We start from the raw sequence: 27482 nt of genomic DNA on the forward strand, positions 1-27482 counted from the left end.
CACCCAAGGCCCTACTATTATACACACACACACACACACACACACACACACACTTTTTAAAAAACAAATAAATGGAAGACTATGCTTGACAAGGACACCCAAGTAGCAACGATCCAGGTCTGGCCCTACTATTATACACACACACACACACACACACACACACAAACACATGTTTTTAACATATCATTTTCAACAGTAATTAAACATACTTTTACATCTTATACAATTTTTTTGACTTCCATCAATCACATCTGAAAAATTTCCAATCTATTCACTTAATATATATTTCTTACTTTCACGATTACCTTTAAATCTCATAACTAATATCTCTATTCTTCTTTCCCTACTTTGCAATATTTCATATATTTCTCCTTACAAAACGTCTTGTAGTCTACTAGCGTAATTTGTTGATTACAGTTGCTCTTCAAATAATTCGTATATTTTTTCCAATCTTCTGTAAATCTCTGGTTCCGCAGGTTGCAAATCCTTCCTGTCATTTTGTCTAATTCTGTGTAGTCCATTAATTTTGTCTGCCATTCTCCTTCCGTCGGAATTTCTTCCTGCTTCCATTTCTGGGCTAACAATACACTTGTAGCTGTTGTGGCTCTACTATTATATAATGGGAGGCAGCTGCCCTACCATCCCCGCAAAAATGGCTATGGCGGAAGCTGTTGCCTTATCACCAGCGCTGGAGAAAGAGTCAACTGCTAGTTTGGTCAGATTCTGTGCATGCAATTGTGGAGGCGGGGGGGGGGGGCACCATCATGACCTTGTGTCAGACCAGCCCTGGATCCCTTGCAAAGTGCTGTCTGGCGGGTCCACTCTGACAATGATGCTCCTCCCTGCTGGCATTGCCTCCTCCCAGTGGGCCAACTGGCTGCCTTCAGCTGGTAGTCATCAAGAGCTAGTTCACACGTGAAGGCTCATCCCTTGGCCGACTGCAGCATCCTGGTGTGTGTGAATGGGCATGGGAGAAGGGGCCCCCACAGGAGAGGCGCTTGCATGTCATTTCATGATGCTTTTCAGTTTATACGGTGGTACCTTGGTTCACAAACTTAATCCGTTCTGGAAGTCCATTCAACTCCCACAATGTTTGCAAACCAAGGCCCCGGAAACAATGCCGACAGCCGAAATGGACTTTCGGCTTCCAAAAAAGTTCGCAAACCGGAACACTTACTTCCGGGTTTGCGGCGTTCAGGAGCCAATTTGTTTGGGAGCCAAGCCGTTCGGGAACCAAGGTACCACTGTACATTCATTCTGCAGCTAGCCTTTAAGATGACAGCAGACAAGTGTAGAGAAATCAAGTGACATACATTTGTGAACACACATAATCCTGTCCCATGTCAGTAATGTGCTTTTTGGAGCACAGGAGTCAGCATGGTATTGGTTAAGAATTTCAGACTAGGACCAACGAAATCAGAGTTCAAATGGTCTTAAGGCATGATGAGTGGATGCTATGAAGACTGATGAGGGATCTTTGGTCAGTCATTCTCTCCAGCCTAATCTAAGCTTTTCTTATGAATTGGATGCTGACCCTGCTTAGATGCAAGCAGGAGAGATGGGACTAAAGAAACTTGGGTGTCCCTGTTATGTCTAGCTTCACCCTTAGAGTTCATGTGTCTGAATGCTATAGAAAAACACGTTCCTGGAACCTCTGCAAAAGGTTCTGGAATACTGGAATAAGCATAGGCAAACTCGGCCCTCCAGATGTTTTGAGACTACAGTTCCCATCATCCCTGACCACTGGTCCTGTTAGCTATGGATGATGGGAGTTGTAGTCCCAAAACGTCTGGAGGGCTGAGTTTGCCTATGTCTGTTCTGGAACCTCTGCAAAATGTATGTAAAAGCAAAGAGAAGACAAAGCCATATTAAAAAATAGATTTCCAGTTTATTTTGCTTTTAACTTTGCACAGGTAACAAATTCACACCCTATCCCTGGTGGAAACAAAAATATCAGGTGTAAATATTATCCGTTTGGGTTTCCTAAAGACATCAAAGGGGAGGAAGAACATACATTGTTGCAGATCATACAGTGATAGGCTCTGCCCTGCTGCACTGTGATACCCACCTCCCTTTAGCACACACTCCCAATACTTCATAGCTGTGAACACAGGATCATAGAGTTGGAAGGCACCACAAGGGTCATCTAGTCCAGCCCCCTGCAATACAGGAATCTTTTGCTCAATGTGGGGTTCGAACCCACAACCTTGAGATCAAGAGTCTCATGCTCTACCAACTGAGCTATGCCAGGTCTTATGCGCAGCACTTTTCAGTAAGATAAATCTATCAATGGTTGCTAGCCAAAATGGTTATGTTCTACCTCCACCGCTGGAGGCAGTATGCCTCTGAATACTGCCGAGTGCTGTTGTGCTCAGGTCCTGCTTGTGGGCTTCTGAAAACAGGGATGCTAGACACGTCCATTCTTTGTCTCCGGAAACTAAGGCCCAAGGATGTCGATTGCAAGACACTTTGTTCCACAGAAGCAAAGAGAATCTTCTAAAGCTAAACAGCTTTCGGGGTGAACAGTGCGAGATTGACCCTGCTCAAAAGGACCTTCCAGGACCAAGACAGCAGAAAGTTGCCTATTGCAAATAAGAATCGTGTCTCAGTGGCAGAGCATCAGCTTTGCATGCAGAACGTCCCAGGTTCAATTGAAAGCATATCCAGGTCAGCCTGGGAGAGAACCCTGCCTGACACAAGCAGAACCACTGCCTGTCACTGTAGACAATACTCGGCTAGGTGGACCAATGGTCTGACTTGGTACAAGGCAGGTTCCTAGGTCAGAGTTAAGATATTGCTCTGTGATGCTCATTTAGATCTCATGGGAATTCACCCAGACCTCCCAAGGTCCACATGTGCACAGTTGTTGCAATTACTCACAGCAGTGGGAAAGTGCAATGAGAGAGTGAGATGCACAATGCTTTCCCCTCCATCGGGAATGCCCCCCAAAGATACTCCATTAGAGGCTTTGCTTCCTGATGAGAACTGGCAAGGTACAACCAAGGCTGATCTTCAGACAGCTGGACCGAGACCTAAATTACGGAGCTGTGAATTTTGGGTGGGTGTCCAAAAATGTGCCGATCATTCAATGTGGCTGGAGGGAAGATGGCTCTTTGTCTTGAATGGATCAGGCTGGGCCATGTCTGTACTGTGGTTTCCAGTGACCAGCGCAAGTTAACAAGGCCATCCCTTTGTGCCTGTGATAGACATGGACAGCCACTATGCAGCTGAAACAACATGGAAGGCCTACCTTTTGCTTTTCCAGTTATTTACAAAATTAAATCCCACCTGAGCGCCGCAAAGCATGTCCCTCCCTTTTAATGTTTTATTTCCAAAAATATTATATACTATTTAATTGTGGGAGGAAATACCACAAACTGGCTTGCAAAGAGAATACTCCTTGTTTACTCCCTTTGGGTGGGCAGATTTAGGCAGCATTATGGCAAAGGGAGAACAGAATGTGGGTAGCAGGAAGATAAAAAGCAAACTTCTCTCTCTTTCTCTTTCTAAAGAACAAATAAATTCTTGACTAGAGTAGAAAGACCCTGGAGATGTGAAGACTGAGGAAAAACAAGGGGGGAAATGGAAATATTGGAGTGGGATAGGAAGAAGAGGGACAGGGATGTTTTCTCCCTAGAGAACCTATTTTTTTCACACAGAAGAACAGGACATTTTGAGGAACCATGAAAAGCAGCTCCATTGAAATGTTTTTTTAAAAAATAATGAAATGCTTTTTAAGGCAAGGTTTTAAATATTTATCTGTTAGCCAATCTACAGCAGGGATGGGAAATTTGTGGGCCTTCAAACTCTCAGCACCCCTAGCTGGCATTGGCAATGGTCAGGGTTGATGGGAGTTGTAGTCCAAACCTAAAATATACTGTAGTGATAAATGACAACACTCAAATCCAGAAGCATTTCTGCAACTAGAGGGTGCTGCTATCTTCATGAGAGGACCATACACTTTATTTTGTTTACTTTACTACAAAATTTGTGGTTATTTTCAACTTTTATTTCCCCCCCCCCTACTTCTCAGGTGGCAAAAAAGGAAGATACATGTGCACAAAGTACAGCAGTTTGCATCTCTCTCTAGAATTGGGTATATCTGCAACTTTGCTTGCACAAAACTAAGGCATTTTTATACTTTTGAGTCTGCAATCCTACGCTTTGTTTACCTGGGAGTTAGCGTCACTAAAGAGTGGGACATATACTTCTGAGTAAATATGCACAGGGCTGTCCTATCAATTTCATAAATACGCCACATGATATAGCTTTGTGTGCCAAGTTACGAATTATGCATTTTATGTTGTTAAAGCAGTAAAAATACATTTGGGTTTCATAAGAAAATAAATATTGCATATATTTCAAATGTCCTCAAAAATTACGCCACCCTCTCCCTGAAAAACAACACACACATTACATTTTTCCAGAGCTTTAACATTTCCATAAATTTTACACCTCTACTCTGAAGCGATGAACTCTGATCCCACTGTTACAAGACTGCAGTGCGGGAAGAGGGAGAAGGAAAGACTAAAATCTTTGGTGTTAAAAGGAAATGGTTCCTCTGTTGTATTTTGCTCACGTAGCAATGCCAATCTTTTTAAAAAACAAAACAATGCGAGGCATTATTGGAGCAGAAGTAATTTACAATATAATCTGTTTGCTTATTGAGAATGGCAGAAGGGCTGAAAGTCTGAGAAACATGAGGAAAACGATGACTTCATCTGTACTCAGGCAACGCATCAAAGCCGCACACTGTTAGATGAGATGCACATCACTCCTCTAAAGCTGTTTGGTTTCCTAGAGCATGAATGTTCAGCTTTGGTGTGCCTCTGACAAAATGTGTACACTCAGTGCCCATGGCGACCATAAGGGGAAAGTGTGCTACGTGCAGCTGTGTCTCATATGGAAGTTTACAACGTATTCTGCATTAGTCCGCTGCACCGAAATAGCAAAGGGCTCGAAAGGGTGGAAGGTGAATGCAACTAGGCGTCGGACGGTGTGATTGATGGGCCGGCCCAGGAGTCCTGCTTGGATTTCAAACTTTAGAAGCCCGGAATCTCGGGCATAGAACCTGCAAGGGAGACAGACAGACAGACAGATAATGATGCTCGTAGGCCAGTCTTAACTACATGAAACTGAGTAAGAGGAAATCTACTGTGACTGAGCAGGCAAAGAAAGATGCCATGTTGTTTTGACTAGTGATAAAAAGAAATAGCGGGCATTACGACAGAATTGCGAGAAAGTTCTCATAAATGCAGTTCGGAAGAAGTCAAGGCCAGCTTTTCAGAAAATGAACTGTAAGGGGCCTAAATGACATTATGGGTTAGCTAGTGAATGGCCCATGAAATGGTGGAAACCTATGATGAATGAGACCATAAAGACGGGCTGCAGCAGGGCGAGCGCAGATTGATGCTCCCCTCCCGACAGCTAGCAGTTCTGTATCCTTTTGTTCCTTGGTCTGCAGAGCCTAACAGTCTTTGCTGTTTGGTTGCCAGGCATTCAAACATGTTTGAAATGAGAGGAGCATTAAGAGGCCCATCTTGCCAACCTGATGCCCACGGGAAACGTACAAGCAGAACCTTGAAACGACTCAATAAGAACTGAGCAAACTCAGTAAACTCAGTAGACACAGAATGCTGTCTGATTTGGGGTTGTGAGGGTGAGAGGCAGGATGGGGCAGAAAACCAGAGCGAGTGGGTGGAGGAATCTAGAAAAAGGCATGGCACTCTACACTGAAACATGCTGCAGAAGGTCCCACTTATTATTATGCCAGAAGATGTGGTGATAACTACAATGGGAAAGTCTCATAAGGCAGTCCATTCCATACCTTGTAGGAATTAGGTCTTTATGGCAGCAACTAACCTCTGGAACTGCCTCTTTCTACATAGCAGGCAGGCACCCATTTCAGTTGCCTTTTTGGCCCGTAGTGGAGATCTTCCTTTCTCAACAAATCTTTGAAGTGGATGTCTTTATCCCAGTCTATATCTGCACTGGATTTGTCCCACGTTGCCCTGCCGGGCGGGCCACATATGGAATTGTTTTTACAGGTGGAATTGTTTTAATTGTTGCTGTTTTTTACTGTGAAATTGCTTTGAGGCCAAAGGTAGAAAGTTTGAAAATTGCAGCTGTACAATATAAGCAAAAGGCACAGGCCAACCGTGTCCTGGGGGAGTTGCAGCTGCAACTGCAACGAGTTACTTCTCCCCTGCTTTCAGCTCAACGTGTCTCCCTCCTATAGAAGCGGGCGCCATGTGCTTCCCCCAGCAGGATGTTGGCTCCTGGGCCAACCACTTCAGCTACTGAATGGGACCAAGGATGCTCTTTCAATAGGTAGACACCCCTCCAGGTTTGGATAAGGCAGCCAGCTGAATTCCTCACATTCTCTCTGCATTGCCATTGTTCGTTCTCTCTGTGTCTCCTCTTGAAAGCCCCAGCTAGCCTGACAATTAAAGGAAACAGACTGGGTGGAAGAGCAACAATCTTGATAGCTGGCTTTCTAAAGGGTTTCCTCCTCCACAGGAGCAGCCTTCTGAACTGGGGGTGGCGGGGAGAGAGGGGGGGGAGGGAGAAGAGAAAAGGAAGTGGAGCTAGTGTTGTTTCCACCCCCCTCCCATGCAAAGCATGGGTCTGCTGCCTGCCCCTCTCATTCCAATTCAGGGCAATTTACCATACTCAAGAAGAACGCCCTGTAATCTCCAAGATGGGCTCCGTATTTTTAAATCTATTTTTGAAGAGTGCTCTGCAATCAGAGGCCATTTCCACAGACTCACATGCGGTGGTTAAATTAGATGCTGAAATGCAAGATGCGTGTCAATAAGAACAGTAATATTGAGCATCTCCCCCACCCCACCCCCAAGCCAATTGTTAAGAAAATGGAAAGTTGTTTTGCTTCTTAAAAGAAATTCTCCCAAGTAGGTTGCCTATTAAACTTTCCTTTACGTCTCCCAAGCTTTCTAACGGCGACAGAGGCTGAAGACGGTGAAGCCACACCATTGCTTGTGCCCCTATTCCCTCTGTGCCCCCCCCCAAGTTTCATCCTTGAGCTAGGAAACTCCTGAAAAACACTTCAAGTGGGGCAGTCTGGGAGGGGCTAGAATCTCTCCAGTCACCCCACCACCTGGCACAGGTGTTAAAAGAAGCAAAAATTGGTCGTTCTGCCAGCTGCAGCCTGGTATAAGAGAAACACTGTGTGGTCGTGGGAGGGCAGGGGGAGAAACCCATGGAGCAATCCCACAATGCAGAAGAGCAAGAACAGCAGCAATTCTTTTTGTGGAGGAAAAAGTGGGGGGGGCAGGCAGGCAGGAGCCGAGTGTGTGATGGGAGAGGGTACAAAGCTGCCAGCCTGTTAATTTGATTAACTGGCCCCTGTGAAGGGGCCGAGATGGCACAGCTGAAGGCAAAAGGTTGACGCTGGCACAGTGGCGATGTTGTCATCACAGCCCACCAGCATCAAGAGCGTGCGAAAGAAAAAAGAGTAGATTCAGGCAAGCTTAAAGTGCCCAGGGATAAGTTTCTCCCTCTCTCCTAACTAGATTTCGGTGATATCCAACAAAAGTGAATGCTGGCATATGCAGGTCAGGTGAAAGAAAGTGTGTGTGTGGGGGGGGGGGTGTTTCACATACAGCATAGTTAAAACTAAGGAATTTGTTGCCACAAGAACAAATGATGGCCATCAACTTGGATGGCCTTAAAAGAAGATTGGACAAATCCATGGAGGACAAGACTATCAATGTCCACTAGCCACGATGGCTTTGTTCTCCCTCTGCTGTGGGAGGCAGAATGTCCCTGAGCTGCGGGGAATCATAGGTGGGGAAAGGGCTGTGATGCTCAGGTCCATGGGTTTCTGGTTGGCCACTGTGAGAACTGGGTGCTGAATGGGACTGGGCTTTGGCCCAATTCAGCAGGGCTCTTTTTATGTCAGTTTCTCACTCACTCAAGAGCACAACAGTAGGTCCCCTGAAGTCTGCTGTTGCCTGTGGGCCCTACTTTTCTGGCTCCCAGGACACATTTGGTTGGCCTCCAGGGGGAAACAGGATGCCTGGTGAGATGACCTTTGGTGTGATGCAGCTGGGCTCTTCCTATGTCCTGTGTCTGGAATTTTCATCACCCATTTGAAGCTCCATTAGAATGCGCATCTTTAATGCTCAAGTTAAAGCTGAAAGGGTGGAATTCATCCTCTTTGCAAACATGTTTCATTTGGGATCGTCCCTCCAAAGAGGAATGCCTTGAGAAGTATTATACATCCCCTTCAGTTTGGGCCAGTCACTCTTCCTGCCGATATAACTCCCTGAGGACCAGAAGGTCCCAGGATTAATCTCTAGAATCTCTAGAGTCGAAATGTTTCTTTAGCAGCACCTCCAGGATCTAGGGAGAGCTGAAGCCAGTAAGAAAAGGCAGTACTGGGCTAGGTGAGAATAAAGCAACTCCACAGCTCAGGAGTAGCAGACAGGCTTCTCAAGTTCGATCGCCAGCATCTCCAGGTTACAAAGGTAGGAAAGACCTCTGCGAGAGACGTCTGGAGAGCCATTCTCAGTCTGTGTAGACTATTCTGGGCTGGCTGGATCTGTCATGTGTTCTCAGGTGTTAATTTAAGGGAAATCTACAAGCAAATCCTCCTAATTTAGAGGCATCAGCCAAGTCAGCTGACTTTGGGGTACCGTGAAAGGGCAGCAATACCAACCAATTATGTAGCAATTGATCATTACTACTGAGAGCACCCCATCTGTAAATTCTGTCTCAGGCACCAAACTTGCTTGGTTAGGCAAGTCTCTCAAAGACTGAGGGTGCATTTTTCTGTCCCCTCTCTGCCCCTCCAACTGAAGGTTCTTCTGTGTGGTCAGCAACTCCCGAAGACACAAGAACCACTCAAGAGCTCCAAAATGCTGCATATTGCCTCTAGCCCTATACAACACCAGCTGACAAACTATGTGAAAATGGCTAACTGCTTTGTTTACAGAAGCTCATTAGTGAGAATATCTGCATTTTGTCGGGAGAAAAAATATGTTGCCACCTACAGCCCAGTGGAACCTTCCTATAGCATCAAGGACAGCAGCAGAAAAACAAGCTGAAAAGTAAGATGGGATGACTCATATACATTAAGTGCTCTTATGACTGGGAGGCACACTGAACAGGGTTAGATGGTTCAAACACTCCCCCAAAACTGCAGAGAGAGCAAAGGAGGCACTACCATATCGTGGGCAGGAAGGAAATCAATTTGATAAAAATTCCCAAAGAATTCATTGGATGGCTTTCAAACCACTATCCACCTCTCCAGATCACAGAGTGTGGTTGGGGACATGGGAACTCCTGTATGCAGGTCACATCTGGCCAAAATTTCATATTGCCCTCTGGGGGGCCCAGTTGTCCAGGGGAGCAGAAAGGGCCTTGATGTCCTCTGCAAGGCATTTGAGTGGGAAATGTCTCAGTAAACTTGTGTTCCCAACAAATATGCAAAAAGCAGCCTATGCATTTTGCAACTGCATGCATGAAGTTTTGGGGATGCAATTGCATTTTTTAAATCTGAAAATTTAAGGAGCTGCAAGGCAGAGCTTGCAGTTCAGCTGCGCGTTGACTTTATTTACATGCTTCTGCTGAGATGACTGAGTGGTGGTTGCTGATTTTCCTTTTGCACAGAGGGTGCGGGAAAACTCTCTTTCTTTTCAAGCATTATAAAAAATAAAATCTATGAAGAAAAATGGAAGGTGAAACAAGTGGCTTTTCTAAGGATGCCTCTGTTTCCATGGGAAATAGCTTTGTGGGTATGTTGGCGCATAATTCTGTGTGTGTTAAGGGAGTGTTTGTGTGTGGGTTTGACCCTGCTCACTTTGGGAATGTGGCCCTGGGCAATTTTCCACCATGGTAACGTAGCCCCAAAAAACATTATCCTACCCACCCAAGAGAGTCTGGGTAAGAGGAGGGAATCAATGCTGGCATGGGTGAGTAACAATGGTTCTTAGAAGACACCTAGCAGCATCACAACATCCAAATGTAAGAACAGTGAAAGCTAGATCAGACTAAGGCTCATGTAAGCCAGCAGCCAGCTTTCCCCTTCACGACGCACGCGCTAGATACACAAAGGTCTTGTGTACTAGATCTAAACATGGACCATCATGGGGGCACGCCACATACCTGATAGGGTGGTCCCCACACGTCTTGGGGCGCTCCATGACAGACACCCACTTGTCGTCGTAACTGAAGAGGGAGAGGTCGAGGTAGGGGCTGCCACTGTAGGACTGAGCGCTGATGGGAAGCTGCCCCAGCAGCCGCCGCACGGCTTCTGTGTGCCCACCGTACTTTGCATTCACAATGGTGTCCTTGAATCTGAAGGCAACAGGCAGGTTGGCGGTATAGAGATGAAAGGCACGAAACAAAAATCACCACCACCCACAACGCTAAGTCTTAGCCTTGGAAGAAGCAGAGATAGAATGATACAAAAGGAAGGGAGGGATCCATGTTTCAATGGAGCACATCCCTGCTACATCAAGCTAAAAATATCTGAGGAAGCAGCAATGGAAAGAACCTCTGCCCAAGGCGTTAGAAAGCTGCTGCCAGTTGCTGTACAGCGCACTGTCGCATCCAAACCATACATTTAAAGAAATGTGATGCCCCTTTGACAGCCCTGGCTTCCCCCAAAGAATCCTGGGGACTGCAGTTTCTTTAGAGTGCTTAGAGCAGGGGCCGGCAAGGTTTATCTTGCCTGGGCCGGATCAGTCCCACGGAGATCCCTCTGTGGGCCAGATCGCATGCGCATGATTTTCAGTGTCTGCATGTGCACAGATGCAATTTTTGGCATCTGCGTCTTTGCAGATGCAGTTTTGGGTGCCGCAGAAGTGAGTTCCTGCGCTGTGCTGCTTTAGTGCAGCACATGAGCAGGCAGCTCGGTTCAGAGGCGGCTCGGGGCCAGTCAAACGACTTCCGTGGGCCACTTCTGGCCTATGGCCCTTAGGTTGCTGACCACTGGCTTAGAGTTTATAGAAGACCCCTTGCTGAGCCACAATTCCCAGCACTTCTACTGCAATTTCAAGGTTGTCTTTTTTGGTGTTTGTGTGTGAAAAGCTAGCAGTTTCATATGCCAGTTACAGTGGTACCTTGGTTGTCGAACTGAATCCATTCTGGGAGTTCGTTCAACTCCCAAAACAGTTCAAAAACCAAGACAAGGCTTCCAATTGGCTGCAGAAGTGTCTTGCACTCAAGTGGAAGATGCACCAGACGTTTGGCTTCCCAAAAATGTTTGCAAACTGGAACACTTACTTCCAGGTTTGTGGCATTCGGGAGCCAATTTGTTCGGCAACTAAGCCATTCGAGAACAAAGGTACGACTGTATAGCAGGAGTTGGGGACCCTGTGACCCTCTAGATGCTATTAAGACTCCCAAGTCCCAGTCTGCAAAGCCAATGGTCAGGGATGATGGAAGATGTAATCCAACAACATCTGGCGAGTCAAGGATTCCCCACTCCAGAGTTACACAGTATTTTTTTGCTGACAAACCATCTGCATTTTAAGCAGCAATTGTTTGGTGCAAAGTGTTCAAAGTGTGCTCGTTCACTGGAAGCACATTATGGGGTCCTCAGTGAGAAGATGAGTGATGGAGGAGAAGCTTCCCTGAAAGACAGTGAGCCTATCCTTATAGATCGTTCCCCTGCAACAGCTAGCCACAGCTGTACTACTCTGGCCAAGTTCTAAGGTGCAGACTCACTTTACACAAGGCAACAATAAGACTCAACATGTTCAGGCAGGACACCAAACAAACTGAGTGGGAGTCCTAGAGCACTGTCCAAAATCCTCTGCAACAGACCTGAGGTCCATGTCAAAGCAGATGTCTCCAGGGAGGGACCCCAGCAGATAAAATCAATGTGGAAGGAGGTGTCCTGATGCTACCACATGAGTCAATCAATTAAAGGCACTTGCATTCAATTTAGGTGCCTTTTTTATTTTGCTTCTTCACAACAAGATAAAAGTACATTAAAAAAAGCAGCACAGCCACTGCACATTGTTGAAAGGAGAAGCAACCTTTAATATATTCTTTTGCAGATTCCATTAAAGTAACACATGCAAACCAAGGCAGTTTTTAAAGAAATCCTAAGAGCTAGCAAAAATGGGGCTCTGCACCTATGATGGTAACATACAAGAGTCAGAGGATTACTCTGCAGTCTTGCTGAAGGCAGAGTCAAGTTTGGATACTTGAGGAAGGTTCACTCCCCTTCTGACTGGCCATCATTACTGCACCCCCCAAAAAAGTTTGATCCTGCCTCTAGAAGAAGAGTTAACCCTTGCTAGTATGCTCCACTCTGATGAGCATGAGGTCAAAGACCTGTCATCAACCCACAGCTTTACTGATCAACACTGACTCCCACCAATTAATCAACTGAAGCTTTAGTTGGTTAATCTAACAGTCAAAGATTTCAGCCTTGCAATAATTAAAAGCTTTTATAACGAACTGGCTGCCTTATTCCCCTTAAACAGCACTCATAGTTTGCTTTCTGGAGGTAGCCTTGAAATTAACAGATACTGATTGGCTCCTTCCCAGGTTCAAGAGCCCCTAAGCTACATAATATGGCAGAAACTAGAAATGTGGAAGGAAAGAGATGGATTAGGAACCCATCAAATTAATACAGGTTTTCTCTAAGAGCTACAGATGGCTCCTCCAAGGTTGAAGGATGATGGGGAAATCCATCCTCAGATGTTGTTTAGATTATGTAAAGGTGAGGGACAGGCAGGTGGAGGCAAAGAAGACCTTGTTCTTGTTGAGCTGCCTAGAAAATGCTTTCCAGTACAGTACACAGTCTAAAGTAGTTTTCTTGCCTTTGAGATAGAAGAGAGTGTTATACTCTCGTCACTGGACTCAAGTGTACAATTCACAAATAATCATTATTTGCCTTGTTGTGCCATATGCATGGACTTTGCTGGCTCTCATGCCACCCACCCTTCTTATATAGACTCCCAGCTAGAACATCTCTCTTCCAGAATTCCTTTGGTATACCCCGTTCTTCCTCAAGCCAAAGGGCCATAATAATGCAGTGGTTAGAGCAGAGGCTTGCAGAAAGTAGATCTGCTAGTCCTGAGGGCGATCTGCAGGACAGCAGGAGCTTCTCACTCCCAATAGTTGAACAATAGTGTGTGTGTTTGTGTATGGCATGGCTGGCCGTTTGCTAATTGCTTCTGTCTCAGCCTCAGTGTTCCTCACTTGTAAAACAGGAGTCTTAATTGGTTCCCTTTGATCTCATCTTTGTGTAGTTCTGCTGTCTGATTTTATTCTAATCCACCCCCCCTCAAATCTACAGAGTTGCTATAAAATTACAAAACAGGTCAACACCAGTCATGTTAAGCAATTATCATAAAGCAATTCTAAGCATAAAACGAACCTTTTAAAAGTAATTCATATACAATGTAAAAGGCAGCAGGTGAAACATATAATCAGCAACAGGCCACAACTCATCCAAAAGCGTGAATAAAAAGATTAATCTTAAACTGGCACTAAAGCCAGGTAGAGTTGGCACCAGATGCATCTTTGTGGGGAGGGCATTCCAGAGGCAGGGATGCACCACAGAGAAGACCATTTCCCACATCACCACACCTTCCACTTCACCTGGCAGTGCAATTACAAGAGGGCCTGCCACGCTGACCTTTAAGCCTGGACAGGTTGGTACAGAAAACAGTATTGTGGCCCAAGTCATTCAGGGGGTCCTGTGTCAATGTTAACACTGTGAACTGAGCTCAGAAACACACAGGCAACCTGTTCAGGCTCTTTGGAACTAGTGCTATGTGGTCCTAATGGGTTGTGTCACTCAGCCAGCCACATTCTGGATGAGATGCAGTTTCCAGACAGCCCCACGTAGTGTATGTTACAGTTATCCAGTCAGGTGTTTTTGTGCTACAGTTAATAAGTAATTAGTAAGTAATTTTCAGTTGCATATGCATGTTATCCCAATATTTGCCTCTTGGGGTACAGGAGGTAATCAGCTCCACCCCAGGCCACCATTTGCCCATGGCTCCACTCCCGTTGTACACACTATGGTTCTGGTTGAGGGACCTCAGTCTAGTAAAAAGCAACAATGAACAAACCCTTGCCTCTGCCATTAACTTACAAGCTGGCCTTAGGTAACCCAGCACCCCCAGCCTCACTTTCCTCAATATGAGGACAAAACTACCGGCTTACCCTATATGGCTGTTTAAGGATGACTGATAATGTATGTAAAGCACTTGGAACATGTTAAAGCACTACACTGAGGGTATCTAATGTGCTGACAGACTACAACTCCCATTATCCCTGACCACTGGCCACATTAGTTGGGGTAATGGGAGCTGAAGTCCAGCAACATTTGGGGGGCACCATGTTGGTTATCCCAGCACTCCATAAATGCTTGCTGTCATCATCATCATTCCTATTATACCCATGTACACCAATGGCACTATAGCAATAAATTTAGTTGAGCCAGAGAGCTTGATATGAAGCCAGTTTTTAGCCTCTCCAACTTCACTGGCTTTGCAAAGTGACTGGGCAACCATGCACGGTCCAAAGGGCTCACCGGCGTTGGATCTGCCTGGCGAAATTGTTGCTTGAGGCCGAGCAGGGGAACTGGACCGCTTCGCTGTGCAGTGTGGCATTCCGGAAAAGGTCGCAGAAGTTCTCGAAGAGTTCCAGCAGCTCGTCCGATGTGTTCTCAAATACAGCAATCACCTCGGTGGTCACCATGTTGTACACAACAAAAAACGAAGGCTGAGCAGGAGGAAGCAGAATTGACGTCAGCCAGCTGAGCCCAGGTGGAAGACACAAAGGCCATGTTAAGTGAGCAACTTGCACCACCAAGCCATTAAACCAACCAAGATACGATGCTGTTTTGTGGCTGGATGGGAGGATTCTGCATTTCACCTGCCAAGTTCATTGTAACTTCCAGCCATCACAATGGGCGACAGATTAACTATGCTATTAACTACCGTCAAATTATTAACAAAGCAATGTGAAATTCCTCCAATTCTTGTTTTGTTTATTTCAAACTGGACACATCAATGTTGCTGTTTCCTTTCTCTGCCAAACATGAAATGTTTTTTCAGAGTGGCAGATTTAATTTTAGCTCCTGCTGCGAAGTGATTTTTAAGCCAGGTGGTGGCTGGCAATGAATTATTTTCCCCTGTATATGCAGAAAGGTGAGAGTTGGTAGGCTTTATTTGGGGAGGGGCTGGGGGGACACTTATTTTCTTTTCCTGTCTTAATATTTCCAACATGCCGAGAGGAACCTTTTAAAGCGCATTGTGCTCCACTGTTGCCTGTAAATGGTGTACCCTTCAGGGTCCCCCGCTGCTGGGGAAATGAAAGACTGAGCGCCATTAACTATTTCTTTTGAATTACTTGCGTTCTTATCCAAGAATGTCCAAAAGCTGCATTTTGGTTTTGCAATCAGTCACCTAGGTACTTGTGAAGAAATCTTTCCCTAGGTAACATGCTATGGACAAAAGATCAGGTCTATGTTTATTTCTGCATGTCTACAGACCAATTACTCAAGTCTGCACTGAGTTTGGCATCTCCAGAATCCTTGCATCCCCTTTTCTTTTTATAAAGGAAAAGTTTCAAGTCCATGAAAAGTCATGGAGGGGGGAAGGAATGCAGCTTGCTGTTATAGCCACCATGCCAGGGTCAATTGTCTGCTACTGGCAATCTAAGCCCTACCCTCCACATTCTCTCTTGCTGTTTCTCTGCTACTCCAATCCCTGTCAAAGATGGGGGGGGGGGGGGTTGCAGGGAGGTGGAGAGTGAAATCCTGAAAGCACCATCTATCTTTCCTGGACCAGCATATTCAACCTTTAGTGGAACCAGTGACATCTCAGATATAATACAACAGATCAGGTATGGGGAACTTTTGACCCTCTAGATATTGCTGAACTGAAACACTGATAAGTCTCTGGCCATGCCTGATATGGAGGATGGGAGTTGTACTTCAACAACACCTGAAGACTCAAAGGTTCCCCACCCTTACAATAGGTGCTTGCAACTTTTGTTCGACCAAATTTCACTTAGCACTCTTTATCATAATAAATGTGAAAGACCACTAATGGATCCCACACAACAAGTAAGATCAACACTTCACATTGATTACTCAACAAAATGAATCTGGAAGTGCCCAAGAACCCTATTGATTTCCCCTTGGGAAAACTCTAATCTTGCAGGGAAGTGCTAGGTCCAACCCAGTGTCTTACAGATGCAGCTTATTGACCTCAAAAAGGCAGGAGAGTGCAGAAAAAGCCCCAATAAATACCTCTCCCTTCTTTCCTGGAAAACCACAACTTTTTCAGACAGCGTATTCCATTGATTCTAAAGGCCCCTACATCCCAACATTGAGCCATTAAGTTGCTTCTTGTCCTGTGTATAACAGAGCTCACATTCTACAATAGCCTTTTCAACATATATGTTAACTTTAATCAGCATGCGCTTCCATTAGCAATTTTAATCTGGTATCCACATTACATATATCCAGACCCTTTTAAGTCCCTTCCACCACACCCCACAGCTTGCATACTAGACTTTGTCTCATTCTTGCAATATTCCTATGAATCCCTACACAAAGCCAGTCCTGGCAACCAGTACTATACACAGCAGCAGAGATATTAATTGATCTCAGTAGAGTTGTAGGTTGAAAAAAGAAAGTGACAACTCCACCCGAAGCATTGTGGCTAAAGAGGCATTTGAACCCATGTCTCAGCCTAACCATGACCAGTGCACCGTACCAGAGAAAAATTTGTATACCAAGAACTGAGGGCCTTTTGTGACTCATTGCCACACTACTAACTTGCATTCATCTTGCAGGCCTATGCACACTTTACCAGGGAACAAGCCACATAGCACTTACTTCCAGGTAAAGGTGGACAAAATCAGACTGTATGGTTGTCATTCATGGAAACTCTTACACCAGTCATTTATCTGAAAAGGTTAATCAATGGACTCAATGGTCAAATTTAACGACTGAAGAGCAAGGTGATTGACTGCAAGATAACAACCCAAATTGATCAACCAGCACAAAGATCAACCTTTTCAATCCCCTGACCCATTTCTAAGTCTAACCACAGTCCTACTTTCAATGTCCATGTTTCCCTGTGTCCACTTTTCTTCCTCCTCTCTCACTCGCTGCCCTTCTCCTCCCCGTCTCTTAAAAACACTTCAGTAAAAAAAAGGAAAATGGTCTATCTGCTGGGATCCATTGCACAACTGAGTGAGTCACAACCAAACTAATGACTAATGAGCCTAAACTCCTAAGCCCTTATAACAGATCGTAAAATGATAGAACCATGTTACAGATAGGTAGCCGTGTTGGTTTGCCATAGTCAAAACAAAAAAAATTCCTTCCAGTAGAACCTTAAAGACCAACTAAGTTATTTCTTGGTATGAGCTTTCGTGTGCATGCACACTTCTTCAGATACACTGAAACAGAAGTCACCAGACCCTTCTATATAGTGAGAAGGTGGGGAGGGGTATTACTCAGAAGGGTGGTGGGAATGGGTGATAGCTGTGATAGAACCATGGTAATCAATGAAGCAACTGTTAAAGGTAGCACTTTAAAACAATTTTAGCAGGAGTTTAAACCAGAGATTAGAGAGAGAACAGTGCTGGTGCTAAGCCAACCCCCCTGGAAAATGAATTGCACAAGTGGGGTGCCACAAGGCCCTGAGAAAGCCCAGCCATGGCCCAGCCTACCAGATGTTAGGTTGACAAGAAGACAGTGTTCCTCAACCTTAGGTCCCCAGATGTTGCTAGCTTCCAAATCAAATCATGCCCAGCCAGCTTAACCAATGGCCAGGGATGGTGGGGACCCCAAGATTTATTTATTTTTAAAGTCTTAAGTCTCAGTGGCAAACAACCACATAGTGCAATTCTGTTCTGCGTTTATTTTCTTACATTTATACCCCACCTTCCATCCATCATGGGACCCAAAGCAGCATACATGTGGCTCCCAGGTGGTTATGCACCCACCACTGCACAAATCCAGACCTGCATAGCTTCTGCAAGGTGGCAGCCCCATGTGTCCTCAGATCATGCCCTATATTAGAATGTTTATGCTGCCATTTGACTTGCAGCTAATAAGAGTTTCTTAGCTCCACTGACATCTTTCCACTTTGCAACCTACTGCAGTTCTGTTTCATGTTGTATCCCTCATCGCTCATTGTGCATAGGTGAGGGTATGAAGAAAGGGTTCTGAAGACAGTATCAGTGCTGAGCAGGTTGATGTGGGGGAACAGGCCCCATCCCCAGACACCTGGGTCTCAGGTCGTGTAGGGCTTGAAACATAAGCTCCAGAACTTTGATTTGTGCTTGGAAATGGAAAAAGGACCCTCGTGCAACTATTCCAACAGGCAGCAAAGACTGGAGTAGCCAGGAAGGACTGTAATTCAGTGGCAGATTATGTGCTTTGCATAAAGAAGGTCCAAGGTTCATTCCCCAGCCTCACCAGGTAGAACTGGTAGAGACTCCTGCTAGAAACCAGCCTCTGCCAGTCAGTGTAGATCTAACTCAGTATTGAGTTAGATGGGCCAATGGTCAGACTTGGCCCAAGTAGCTTTGTATGTTTCTGTGAAGCACTGTTTCAACCCATTCTTGGCTTGCCTGGGAAGGGAAAAAAGAGCTCCAGATGCATCAAAGTAACAGGCCATCAATCTTGCCTAATGGAAGGAGAGGCATGACTCACAATTGGCTGGGGTGATTTAAAGTAATAATAATAAAGGAGCAAGGGGGGGGGAATCAACATTTTAACCTTTCTACACCAATCAACATCACAAACAGGAAAGAAAGGAAAGAAACTAAAAACAGCCCAACCCAGCAGCATGAACATGCATGCCTCCTTTCTTCAGCTGTTTCCCACTGTGTTTAATAGTACAGGGCTCTTGCTCCATTTTGGAAAGGAAGCTGCTGCAGATTTCATAAGAGACAATCGTGAAAGAGTCACCATCAGGATGCTACAACATAGGCTCCCCAGCTGAGTGGTTGCAATGAGAAGCCACATCTTTATAGGTAGCCTTTTTGTCTAAAAAGCAAGGTACAAATGTTTTCACTAAATAATATATACGATTGCAGGTTTCCCCCCTTTTCAGAGACTAGTGAAATTTACATTTGAGGACACTATTTCCTTTAGTTCCAGCAGCCAAACAGTATCACTTGGTCCATATAGGATTCAAGTTTATATGTTTCTAGAACCTTTGTTCAATGAGCGTTCAGGGACACAATGGTAAATATAAATACACAAACACACAACACTGCCATTGAAGCAAAGTGAAGAGATGCAATAGGAACAGGGCTCCAGGAATATGAATTATATTGAGTGCAGGTTAAATGACAACTTTAATATAAATTCTTGTAACTAAAGGAAGGAGAAATGTCATTTTTATTTCAAATATTCTGGACTGGTTCTAAGGATTAGGAACCTGACTAGAAACTTGACTATATAAAATACAGCGGCTGGAAGGATAAGCAACATGGGAGGGCTATTGCCTTCGTCCCTGGATGCTTCCCAGAAGCATCTTGCCAGCTACTATTGGAAAGAGGATGGTGGAATAGAATGACCCTCAACCTGATCCAGGAGCGCTCTCCTTGTTAGGGAAAGGTAAAGGGACCCCTGACCATTAGGTCCAGTCATGGCCGACTCTGGGGTTGCGGCGCTCATCTCGCTTTATTGGCTTCCGGGTCATGTGGCCAGCATGATTAAGCCTCTTCTGGTGAACCAGAGCAGCACACGGAAATGCTGTTTACCTTCCCGCCAGAGCGGTACCTATTTATCTCTTTCACTTTGATGTGCTTTCGAACTGCTAGGTTGGCAGGATCAGGGACCGAGCAACGGGAGCGCACCCTGTCGTGGGGAATCGAACTGCCGACCTTCTGATCGGCAAGTCCTAGGCTCTGTGGTTTAACCCACAGCGCCACCCGCGTCTCTCTCCTTGTTACTCACACACAAAAACTCAAAACAGCATGCTGATGGAAAGCCTGGTCGACAGGATTTCTAAGAACAATACCAGAGTTTCAATATCCTGCCAGAATAGCTCCCACAAAGGTGAGCTCCATACCTGTGAAGGGTCTGTCACCCGTAACGTGACCACGTCTTCACTTGTGTATTTGATGAAGAGATGGTTCTCATCCAAGAGCTGCATCTTCCACATGCGAAGCTGCCTCAGCTGGTCAAAATACTGGAAGAACCTCCTTTTAGCTATAGCACTCCCATCCTGTTCTGCCCTTCGCCACAAGTAGACCAGCAGCCTGTGCTTCAGAGAATTTATGAACGGTTCTTTGTATGGGTTTGCCATGCCTGTCTGAGAATCCCGCTGAACCTCTGGATAGACAGCAGAGAGTGTGAGGAGGTCATCTTCATAGCAAAAGCGGCCTATTGTTCGTACATCAATAAAGGTGCCCTCAGGTGTTACCTGAAATACATGGATGGTTTGCTGCTGTACAGACAGAATGGCCAGGATATTTTTATATAAGTAGAGCCCTTGGTTGTGGGACAATATGACTTTATCACATTTGAACGTCCTGGTATCACAAAGCCTGCCTGTGTGAAGGTCTATGATGTGCAAAGAGTAATCTTCCAAAGGTGACCTGGGGTTAGGTGTCACTGATTCACTGTTGCGGTAAACCTCAAAAAAGGGAGGGTGGGGCTCCTCAGGCAAATAGGCAGCAGAGCCAACAATGACATAGCGACAATCATCTGTGAACAAGCTGCATTCACGGTTCAAGTGCTCGCCATTAGAGGCCACGTTGGTAATGTGAAGGAGGACAAAGAAACGTTCAAAGAGTCGCCCACGGATGTTGATGGACCGCTGGTCATTGCCGTTAGCTAAGATCTCCCCATCGTAGCCCTGGAGGAGGTCCTCTGCTGCCTGACACCCTTGATATTCATAGATCTCCAGTGAAGTCTGATCTGAGGAGAAGGCAATGAAGTACCTTCCATCAGGGGAGAACTTCCGTAAGAAGCAGGGTGGTTTTTCAACATTGACCACGGTAAAATTGGGGAAGACATTTTGGTGGAAGATGCGCACCTGGTGCCAGTGGGTGCCAGTCTTGCCAGAGGTGATCCTTCGACGTTCTAGACGGTAGATGACGTTCTGGTTCTGGATCCGACGAGGCCTGATAGTTGGGGCCTCATGATCCATAATATCTTCAAGTGGAAAAAGCCCCAGGGTGGCTAGAATCTGACAGAGTCAAAAGGCATATCATGCTGTCCAAGAAAAGAAGGGTGTGGTTGCTGTGAGAATCAAATTGTAGAGAGATCAAAGGAAATTGAAGTCAGTGTTAGATTCACACACATCTCTTTAAGAATAAATATATCATGGTTCATATAACAACAACAAATACTATAGGTAAATCTAGTATGTCAAATGGGTGAGGTAGGACTCTGACTCATGAAAGCTTATGCAACAATACCTCTGTTAGCTTAAAAGTGGCACAACACAGGAAAACCTATGGCTCTTGAGATGTTGCTGGACTCCAACTCTCATCAGTTCCAGCAAGCACAGCCAATGGTCTGGGATAATGGGATTTGTAGCCACATCTCAAAGTTCCCCATCAGTGTTCTGTCCAGTTCTTTGTATTGAGTGCCAAAGGAATGTCTGCCTACCCACTGACCAGCAGCTGTTTACATGTATTCAATATACAAAGCCTGAAGAGGATACCTGGGCTTTAACAAAACACATATGAGAACTGAGCATTGCCTTATTCTTTGTGGGAAAGACATAATTGTAATAATACATTTGTTGAAAACATTTAAAATTTTGCAAGAAGGAATTGGCGAGTAAGAAAACTCCTTCCCACTTCAATATTTCTATGCACTCTTGCAGTAAAGTAACAGATGATCTGGCCCAACAGAACAGCTAGGGAGCTATATCTATTAATACAGTGTCTCAGGAAATATGAGCTGAAATGAAACATGAAGATTCTCTGGCGTGACATGTATGCATCATGAAAATGAATGCCTATTATACAACAAAACGTACTCTAGAAACAACAGCAGCACAGAACCAAATTACAATCATTCTAACATATTATAGTAGAAACAAGCTTTAACAAAAAATATCTTCATGGTACCATGCTGAGATGCTGAGGTTAGAGATGACAGCAAAACTGCAGAAGCATGGGTTTCCAATGCTTTTCAGAGTTCAGGGCTACCTCTTTTACAACTTTATCTTTGCATTGACCACTAGAGAAAGGATTAGGCTGAAGCTAGTGAGTGGCCCAAGGTCACCCAGCCAGATTCAGAGTTCAATGGGGATTTAAATCCTGGTCACCTGGGTCCAAGTCCAAATACTCTTATCTGGTGTTCCCCAAAGATCTGACAGAAAAGTGTGCCTTGGTAGAACTAAATGTGTGTGTGTGTGTGTAGCATTTATGAAAATAGCCATAGCTCCGTGGCAGTGCACATACTTTGAATTCAGAGTCCCAGACTCAAACACTCACATCTGAAGATAGGTTTGGAAAGATCTGTCTGCAACCTTGGTGAACCAATGGCTGCACAGAGACAGTGGGCATCCTTCTCCTCTTCCTCCACGGGTAGCTGTGTGACTTCTGGGAACTTTCAACCATCAGATTTATTTATGAATTGTCTTAAAGGGAGGGGGCACCCTCGACACGATACTGGCTAAATTGCTCAAAGATGGTCTTTCAAAGGGATTTCTAGGTGCTGCTTCCCGGGTTTCAACTTCCTTGCTATTTTGGGCAGGTGCGGACCCGAGGCCACGGCGAGGGGCGAGGGGAGCAGCGCGAACTCTCCCCTCCCAGCCAACCCTTCCCGCCCCCAAACTCGGGCTTCCGCGGGTGCGACGGAAGGGTCGAGCAGGGAAAGGTCCCGCCTCGCCGCTTCCCACCCAGGCCTCCCCTGACGGGGGAAGAACAGCAGCCCGCCTCCACAACTCACTCCGCGGAGGCCGCCGCCATGTTTCCGCCGAAGAAAGAGGAGGAGTGGGGGGTGAGTGACGTCATGCACTACCAACGAGTCCCCATAGCCTACCGCACCGCGAGCGGAAGGAGCGTAGCCGCGGTAAAGCGGAGACTTACCCGGGAACCACCGAGCGACAAGCGTCAGAGGACAGAGTGTCGACCGCCCTGGTTTAGTTTTCGGCGGCTGCTGTTCTCTGTGTTTCCGCAGCGGCCCCTGGCGGACGGAGGTCGCGAGGGTGGCGCCTCGGTACCCCGCTGTCTCCGCCTCCTCCCGCTTGGCTGCCATGGCAACCGCATCCTCGCCTAAGGCGGCGCCATGGCAACCAACTTCCTAGGAGGGAGGGCTCCTCGCGGCAAACGTGGAGCATCCCTCTCTCTTCCCCATGTCGACTTAGTAACGTCTGCTCTGCCATACCCTGGCAGGGGGCATGAGCACCACCATGTTCTCCACTGACGTGGCCACCATCAGAGCTGGGGCTGCGTACGGTACCCGCCCCATAAAGGAGCTTTTGGGGGGCCATTTCTGCCCCACCTCCCGGTGCAGCATGGGGAGGAGGAAGCCTGATGCCAATCCCCCCCCAGGTTGCCATGCCAACTGCTCTCACCAGTTGGGTGCCTTGCCACAGCCTAGTAGGGTGCCATGGCAACCTTAGGTACCATGGCAACGTCTCTCCCCACAACCAACCACAAAGCACACACATCTCCACAAACAGGTCATGAGGGCAACAATGACTCTACCGCACCCCAAAAAAGGCACTGGGACACCCCAAACGCACAGTGGGACTACTACTAACCCGGTGGGAGCCTCCAGGAACTGTGACAACTTCTTTCCCCGGAAAAGCTTTAGCATGCATGTCAGAAATAATTTCTGATGTCCAAATGTCATCCCTGTGGGAACAGTACAAAAACTGATTTTCTCCCTCAGGATGAAAAAATACATACTTACATATCTTCTGAGAGGCCCCTGGCGTTGAAGCTTGAGAGAATACACAGACTATTCTATTTTCCACTGAGGAAACTCCTAAACAAATACTGCAAGCTCTTTGCACTGCAAAAATTTTGGGGGCTTGTTCTATGGCAAGAGTGGGCAACTTCAGGCCCAGGGCCAAATGCGGCCCTCGGGGCTTGAATATCTGGCCCTCTCCTTAGCCACACCTTTCACCAGTCCTGCTTTGCATTCTCCTCAGGTGTTTTTTCTGCTGGCTGGACTATGTCCTTGAACTCAGCTAATGCCTCTTACTTGTCTAGATGGAAGGAGAAAGGGGAGTGTAGAAACTGGCTTACTGTAAAATGTCCACACATTGCTTTGGCTACTTTTGCCTCTGGCCACACCTGCCACTGGTATGTGCCCCCCATCCAGAAGGCTGCACTGCAGGAAATGTAGCCCTCAAACTGAAACAGGTTACCCATCCCTCTTCTAAGGTGTGCACACTGCCTTCACATGGGGCATTGAACGGACGTCCTGGGCCCCATTATTGTTCCACCTATTTGTACCCTGGGACATACCCAACACTGTGTATCACAGGGAAATTGTAAGCTGAGGATGGTAAGCTGCCTTTTCACTTCCCTGTCATGACCAGTGTTATCTTGAGTTGTCCTTGTTTAGTTTTCTGGGAACTCCAGGGTTCCTGGAAGTGGAACACAGTTTGAAAACCATGTTGACCCTTGCTTCTGGATAGATCTCAGTTTTTACTAACCATTTGAGTTGTTGGGCAGTTGCCCCTTTTGTCGTCGCTGCAGCTTTGTGATGGGAAACATAGCTTCAGTTCTATCAGCTGAACATCTTCCAGTTCTTAAAAGAATGAAATAGCCTTGGCCATGGCCAAATTTTAGACCTTAACAAACAGCACCCATTCCAAAGGCGTATAGTAATTGGCAATGTAAGCAATACATTATATCCGTGATAGAGAGCCTGTGGTCCGCCAGATGGTGACACAGAGAGGAGCAGAGAGAAAATATGATGGCACCGTGAGTGTTAGCCAAACAGGTTACTGATTACCAATTACTGTTTTTTATATATTTTTAGAAATTTTTGTGGTTGAAATGCCTGACTGAACTAAAATGGTATGTTTATCCAGTTGTCAGTTACCACCAGTATTGGTAACAAGAGACAAGGACATAGAATGCCTTTTCAATGCTTTATTCACACTTTGATCAATACAGTTCTCATATGGAATACATTACTTCAATGTACACAACCTATGCTAAAAATAATCCAACATATTAAGCAAACAGTATAGTATCCCAGCACAGCAGAAATCTAGACTATTTGGTTGATGAAGTCAACTAATAGGTAGGAGGAGTCTTACCAAGCCAGAAGGTGTTGTGTGATCAGATGCAATAAAGTCTCCTCTTAAATGGTCAGTTGTGACTGAATGCTCCCCAAAGCCCCAATACGTGCCATTTTAGGGGTTTGCTCCTCCCTTTCTTGCTCTGGGAATCTCCCACCCTTTTGCTACCATATGGCATACAAGAGACTTGTGCCCAACTTGTGTTTTCCCCAATGTGTCAAGTCTTCATACTATCTTGTTTTGACTAAGTGTATGACTAAACTTGTTTTTTTACTATTTAATTTGTTTTTCTATCACCCTTCTACATATCTTTCCACTAGCAGCCCTAATATCTTTACTGTTTCCTGCTGTCATCTGCTCATAAATGGCCATGCTTCAGTTGACCTGACCCATCCCAACTATTTCATCATCTATATCCTTAACTTACCCCACAATTACTTTCGCTGGAAGCCTTCCCCATAGCTGGTATCTTTCTAATATCATTTTTAAAGGCTTCCTATCAAAAGCATATTTCTGAAGTCTTTCTTTTGAAGTCCTCCCTAATATCATGCATACGAAGCATCACAATGGATCAGTTACCCTCTCAAAAGCTGCTAAGGACTTTCTTGATGGCTTTTGCAACCAACATGACCCAGCACTCCTCAATCAAAGATGGCCACATGCTCTTGATTAACGGAGCTTCAAGTTTATCTGCTAGTCTTTTATCTGTCTGATTTTCTTCTTAATCCAGCATGTTAGGGAAATAAAGGCTATAATGAGTCCTATTTCAAGGACACAAATCAAAATCACTCAGGGAGAATGGTGCAGTGTGTGTGTGTGTGTGCGTGTGTGTGCGCGCGCGCGCACACACACACACACACACACACACAGAGTGTGTTCTATGCAATCTTGTAAATTCTGCCCACTTTTGGCTCTGTCACTACCTACTGCATGTACCCTCCCCCCAAAAAAAAGTATCCCCAAGGGAATGTGGCCCTCAGCAGAAAAGAAAAGGTTTCCCTAGCATTGCATAGGCTACAAAGGCTTTTACAAACAGTTCTTACAAACTGTTCCACCCGTGCACATGCAGGTGATGGAATATAAGAGCTACTACACGTGCATGATATCATTTTGGATACTTTTCTATATAAGTGGTCAATAAACACTTGCAGAGGGTGAGAAAAGAAGTATCACTGATTCTGTGCTTTTAAATAGGCATATATTCCCCAGAATCAAGCACCATCCACCTAGGAAAATATTCCTTTCATGATTTGTCTAGTTAGACAAATTGCAGGAAAAAAGACTGTTAGCCAAAAAGGCATGCTGAACCAAAGGATCGGGATATGGTGTTTAGGGTACAATCCTATGCTCCAGATACGGGAGCTGGGGAACTTTAGGATCTGGAAGAAGCTGCTACACTGGTGTATCCAGAGATATGCCTCTACTAGGGAAAATACACCAGTGCAATTTCAGAAATAAAGTAGCTGAATGTTACACCTGCATATCCTTACCACTCAGGCAGTTCTGCTGTGAAGTACCCAAAACAGTGGTAATGTGTGTGATAGGAACATAGGAAGCTGCCTTGTACCGTTGAGTCATTGGTCCATCTAGCTCAGTATTGTCCACTCTGACAGGCAGCAGCTCTTCAAGATTTCAGACTATGGTCTCTCCCACAGAGAGCAGAGCCAAGCAGAGACACAGCCCTTCCCAGTCAAATCCAGGCTGTGCTCTAGACTCTTCCAACAAGGCCCTTCAATGGCATTATGTTCTGCTGCACTGTTGCAGTGGGACAGGGTTGGGCACAAATGGAGCACCACTGTTTAATGGACAGCCAATAACATCACTTCCCAGGGCACACCTCTGAGTCCACCAGAACTCTTCAACAGACTGCATGTTAAACAAAGCAGAAGAGGCACGCATGCAGGGGTGTGGTTTGGAGGCTGACTTGGAGCTGAAGCCACAATGTCTTCATTGGTCAAAAATTCAAAATGACCTACAACACTTGGGTGTGTGTGTTAAGGATCTGGACAACTGGCTAGAAAAGGTTAATCACTGCTGGTCTAAAGCTCTCCAAGAAATGCTTCGCTGCAATATTTGGGCCATTTTAAAAGAGATGTGATCTGGACTTAGAATCATAGAATAGAATCATAGAATCATAGAGTTGGAAGAGACCACAAGGGCCATCGAGTCCAACCCCCTGCCAAGCAGTCTCCAAAATTTATAATGCTTGTGATTCATGTAGACTATTGGGATTTCATGCCTTGTGAAAGGTAAAGGTAAAGGTAAAGGTACCCCTGCCCGTACGGGCCA

The 27482-nt window shown here is 45.6% G+C and overlaps 1 protein-coding gene across 6 annotated transcripts; it reads right to left on the bottom strand.

The window, feature by feature from the left end:
* Nucleotides 1-1868: 1868 nt before the first annotated feature.
* Nucleotides 1869-24838, bottom strand: DET1 (DET1 partner of COP1 E3 ubiquitin ligase). Of its 6 annotated transcripts, none has more exons than XM_081888576.1 (5): nucleotides 22880-22979; nucleotides 20040-21214; nucleotides 14525-14715; nucleotides 10129-10320; nucleotides 1869-5071 (listed from the first exon to the last, which is right to left on the bottom strand). In XM_081888576.1, the coding sequence occupies exons 2-5, from the start codon at nucleotides 21120-21122 to the stop codon at nucleotides 4882-4884; spliced, it is 1656 nt and encodes a 551-aa protein (XP_081744702.1). In that variant the 5' UTR covers nucleotides 21123-21214; nucleotides 22880-22979; the 3' UTR covers nucleotides 1869-4881. The 6 variants fall into 6 exon arrangements, with proteins under 6 accessions (XP_081744702.1, XP_081744703.1, XP_081744700.1 ...); XM_081888574.1 differs by lacking the exons at nucleotides 1869-5071; nucleotides 22880-22979 and adding exons at nucleotides 6114-6439; nucleotides 24600-24838; XM_081888573.1 differs by lacking the exons at nucleotides 1869-5071; nucleotides 22880-22979 and adding exons at nucleotides 6114-6439; nucleotides 23020-23150.
* Between the last annotated feature and the right edge of the window lie 2644 nt (nucleotides 24839-27482).

Source organism: Podarcis melisellensis (assembly GCF_964234715.1).
Source record: "Podarcis melisellensis genome assembly, chromosome: 14".
NCBI classification, from domain to species: domain Eukaryota; kingdom Metazoa; phylum Chordata; class Lepidosauria; order Squamata; family Lacertidae; genus Podarcis; species Podarcis melisellensis.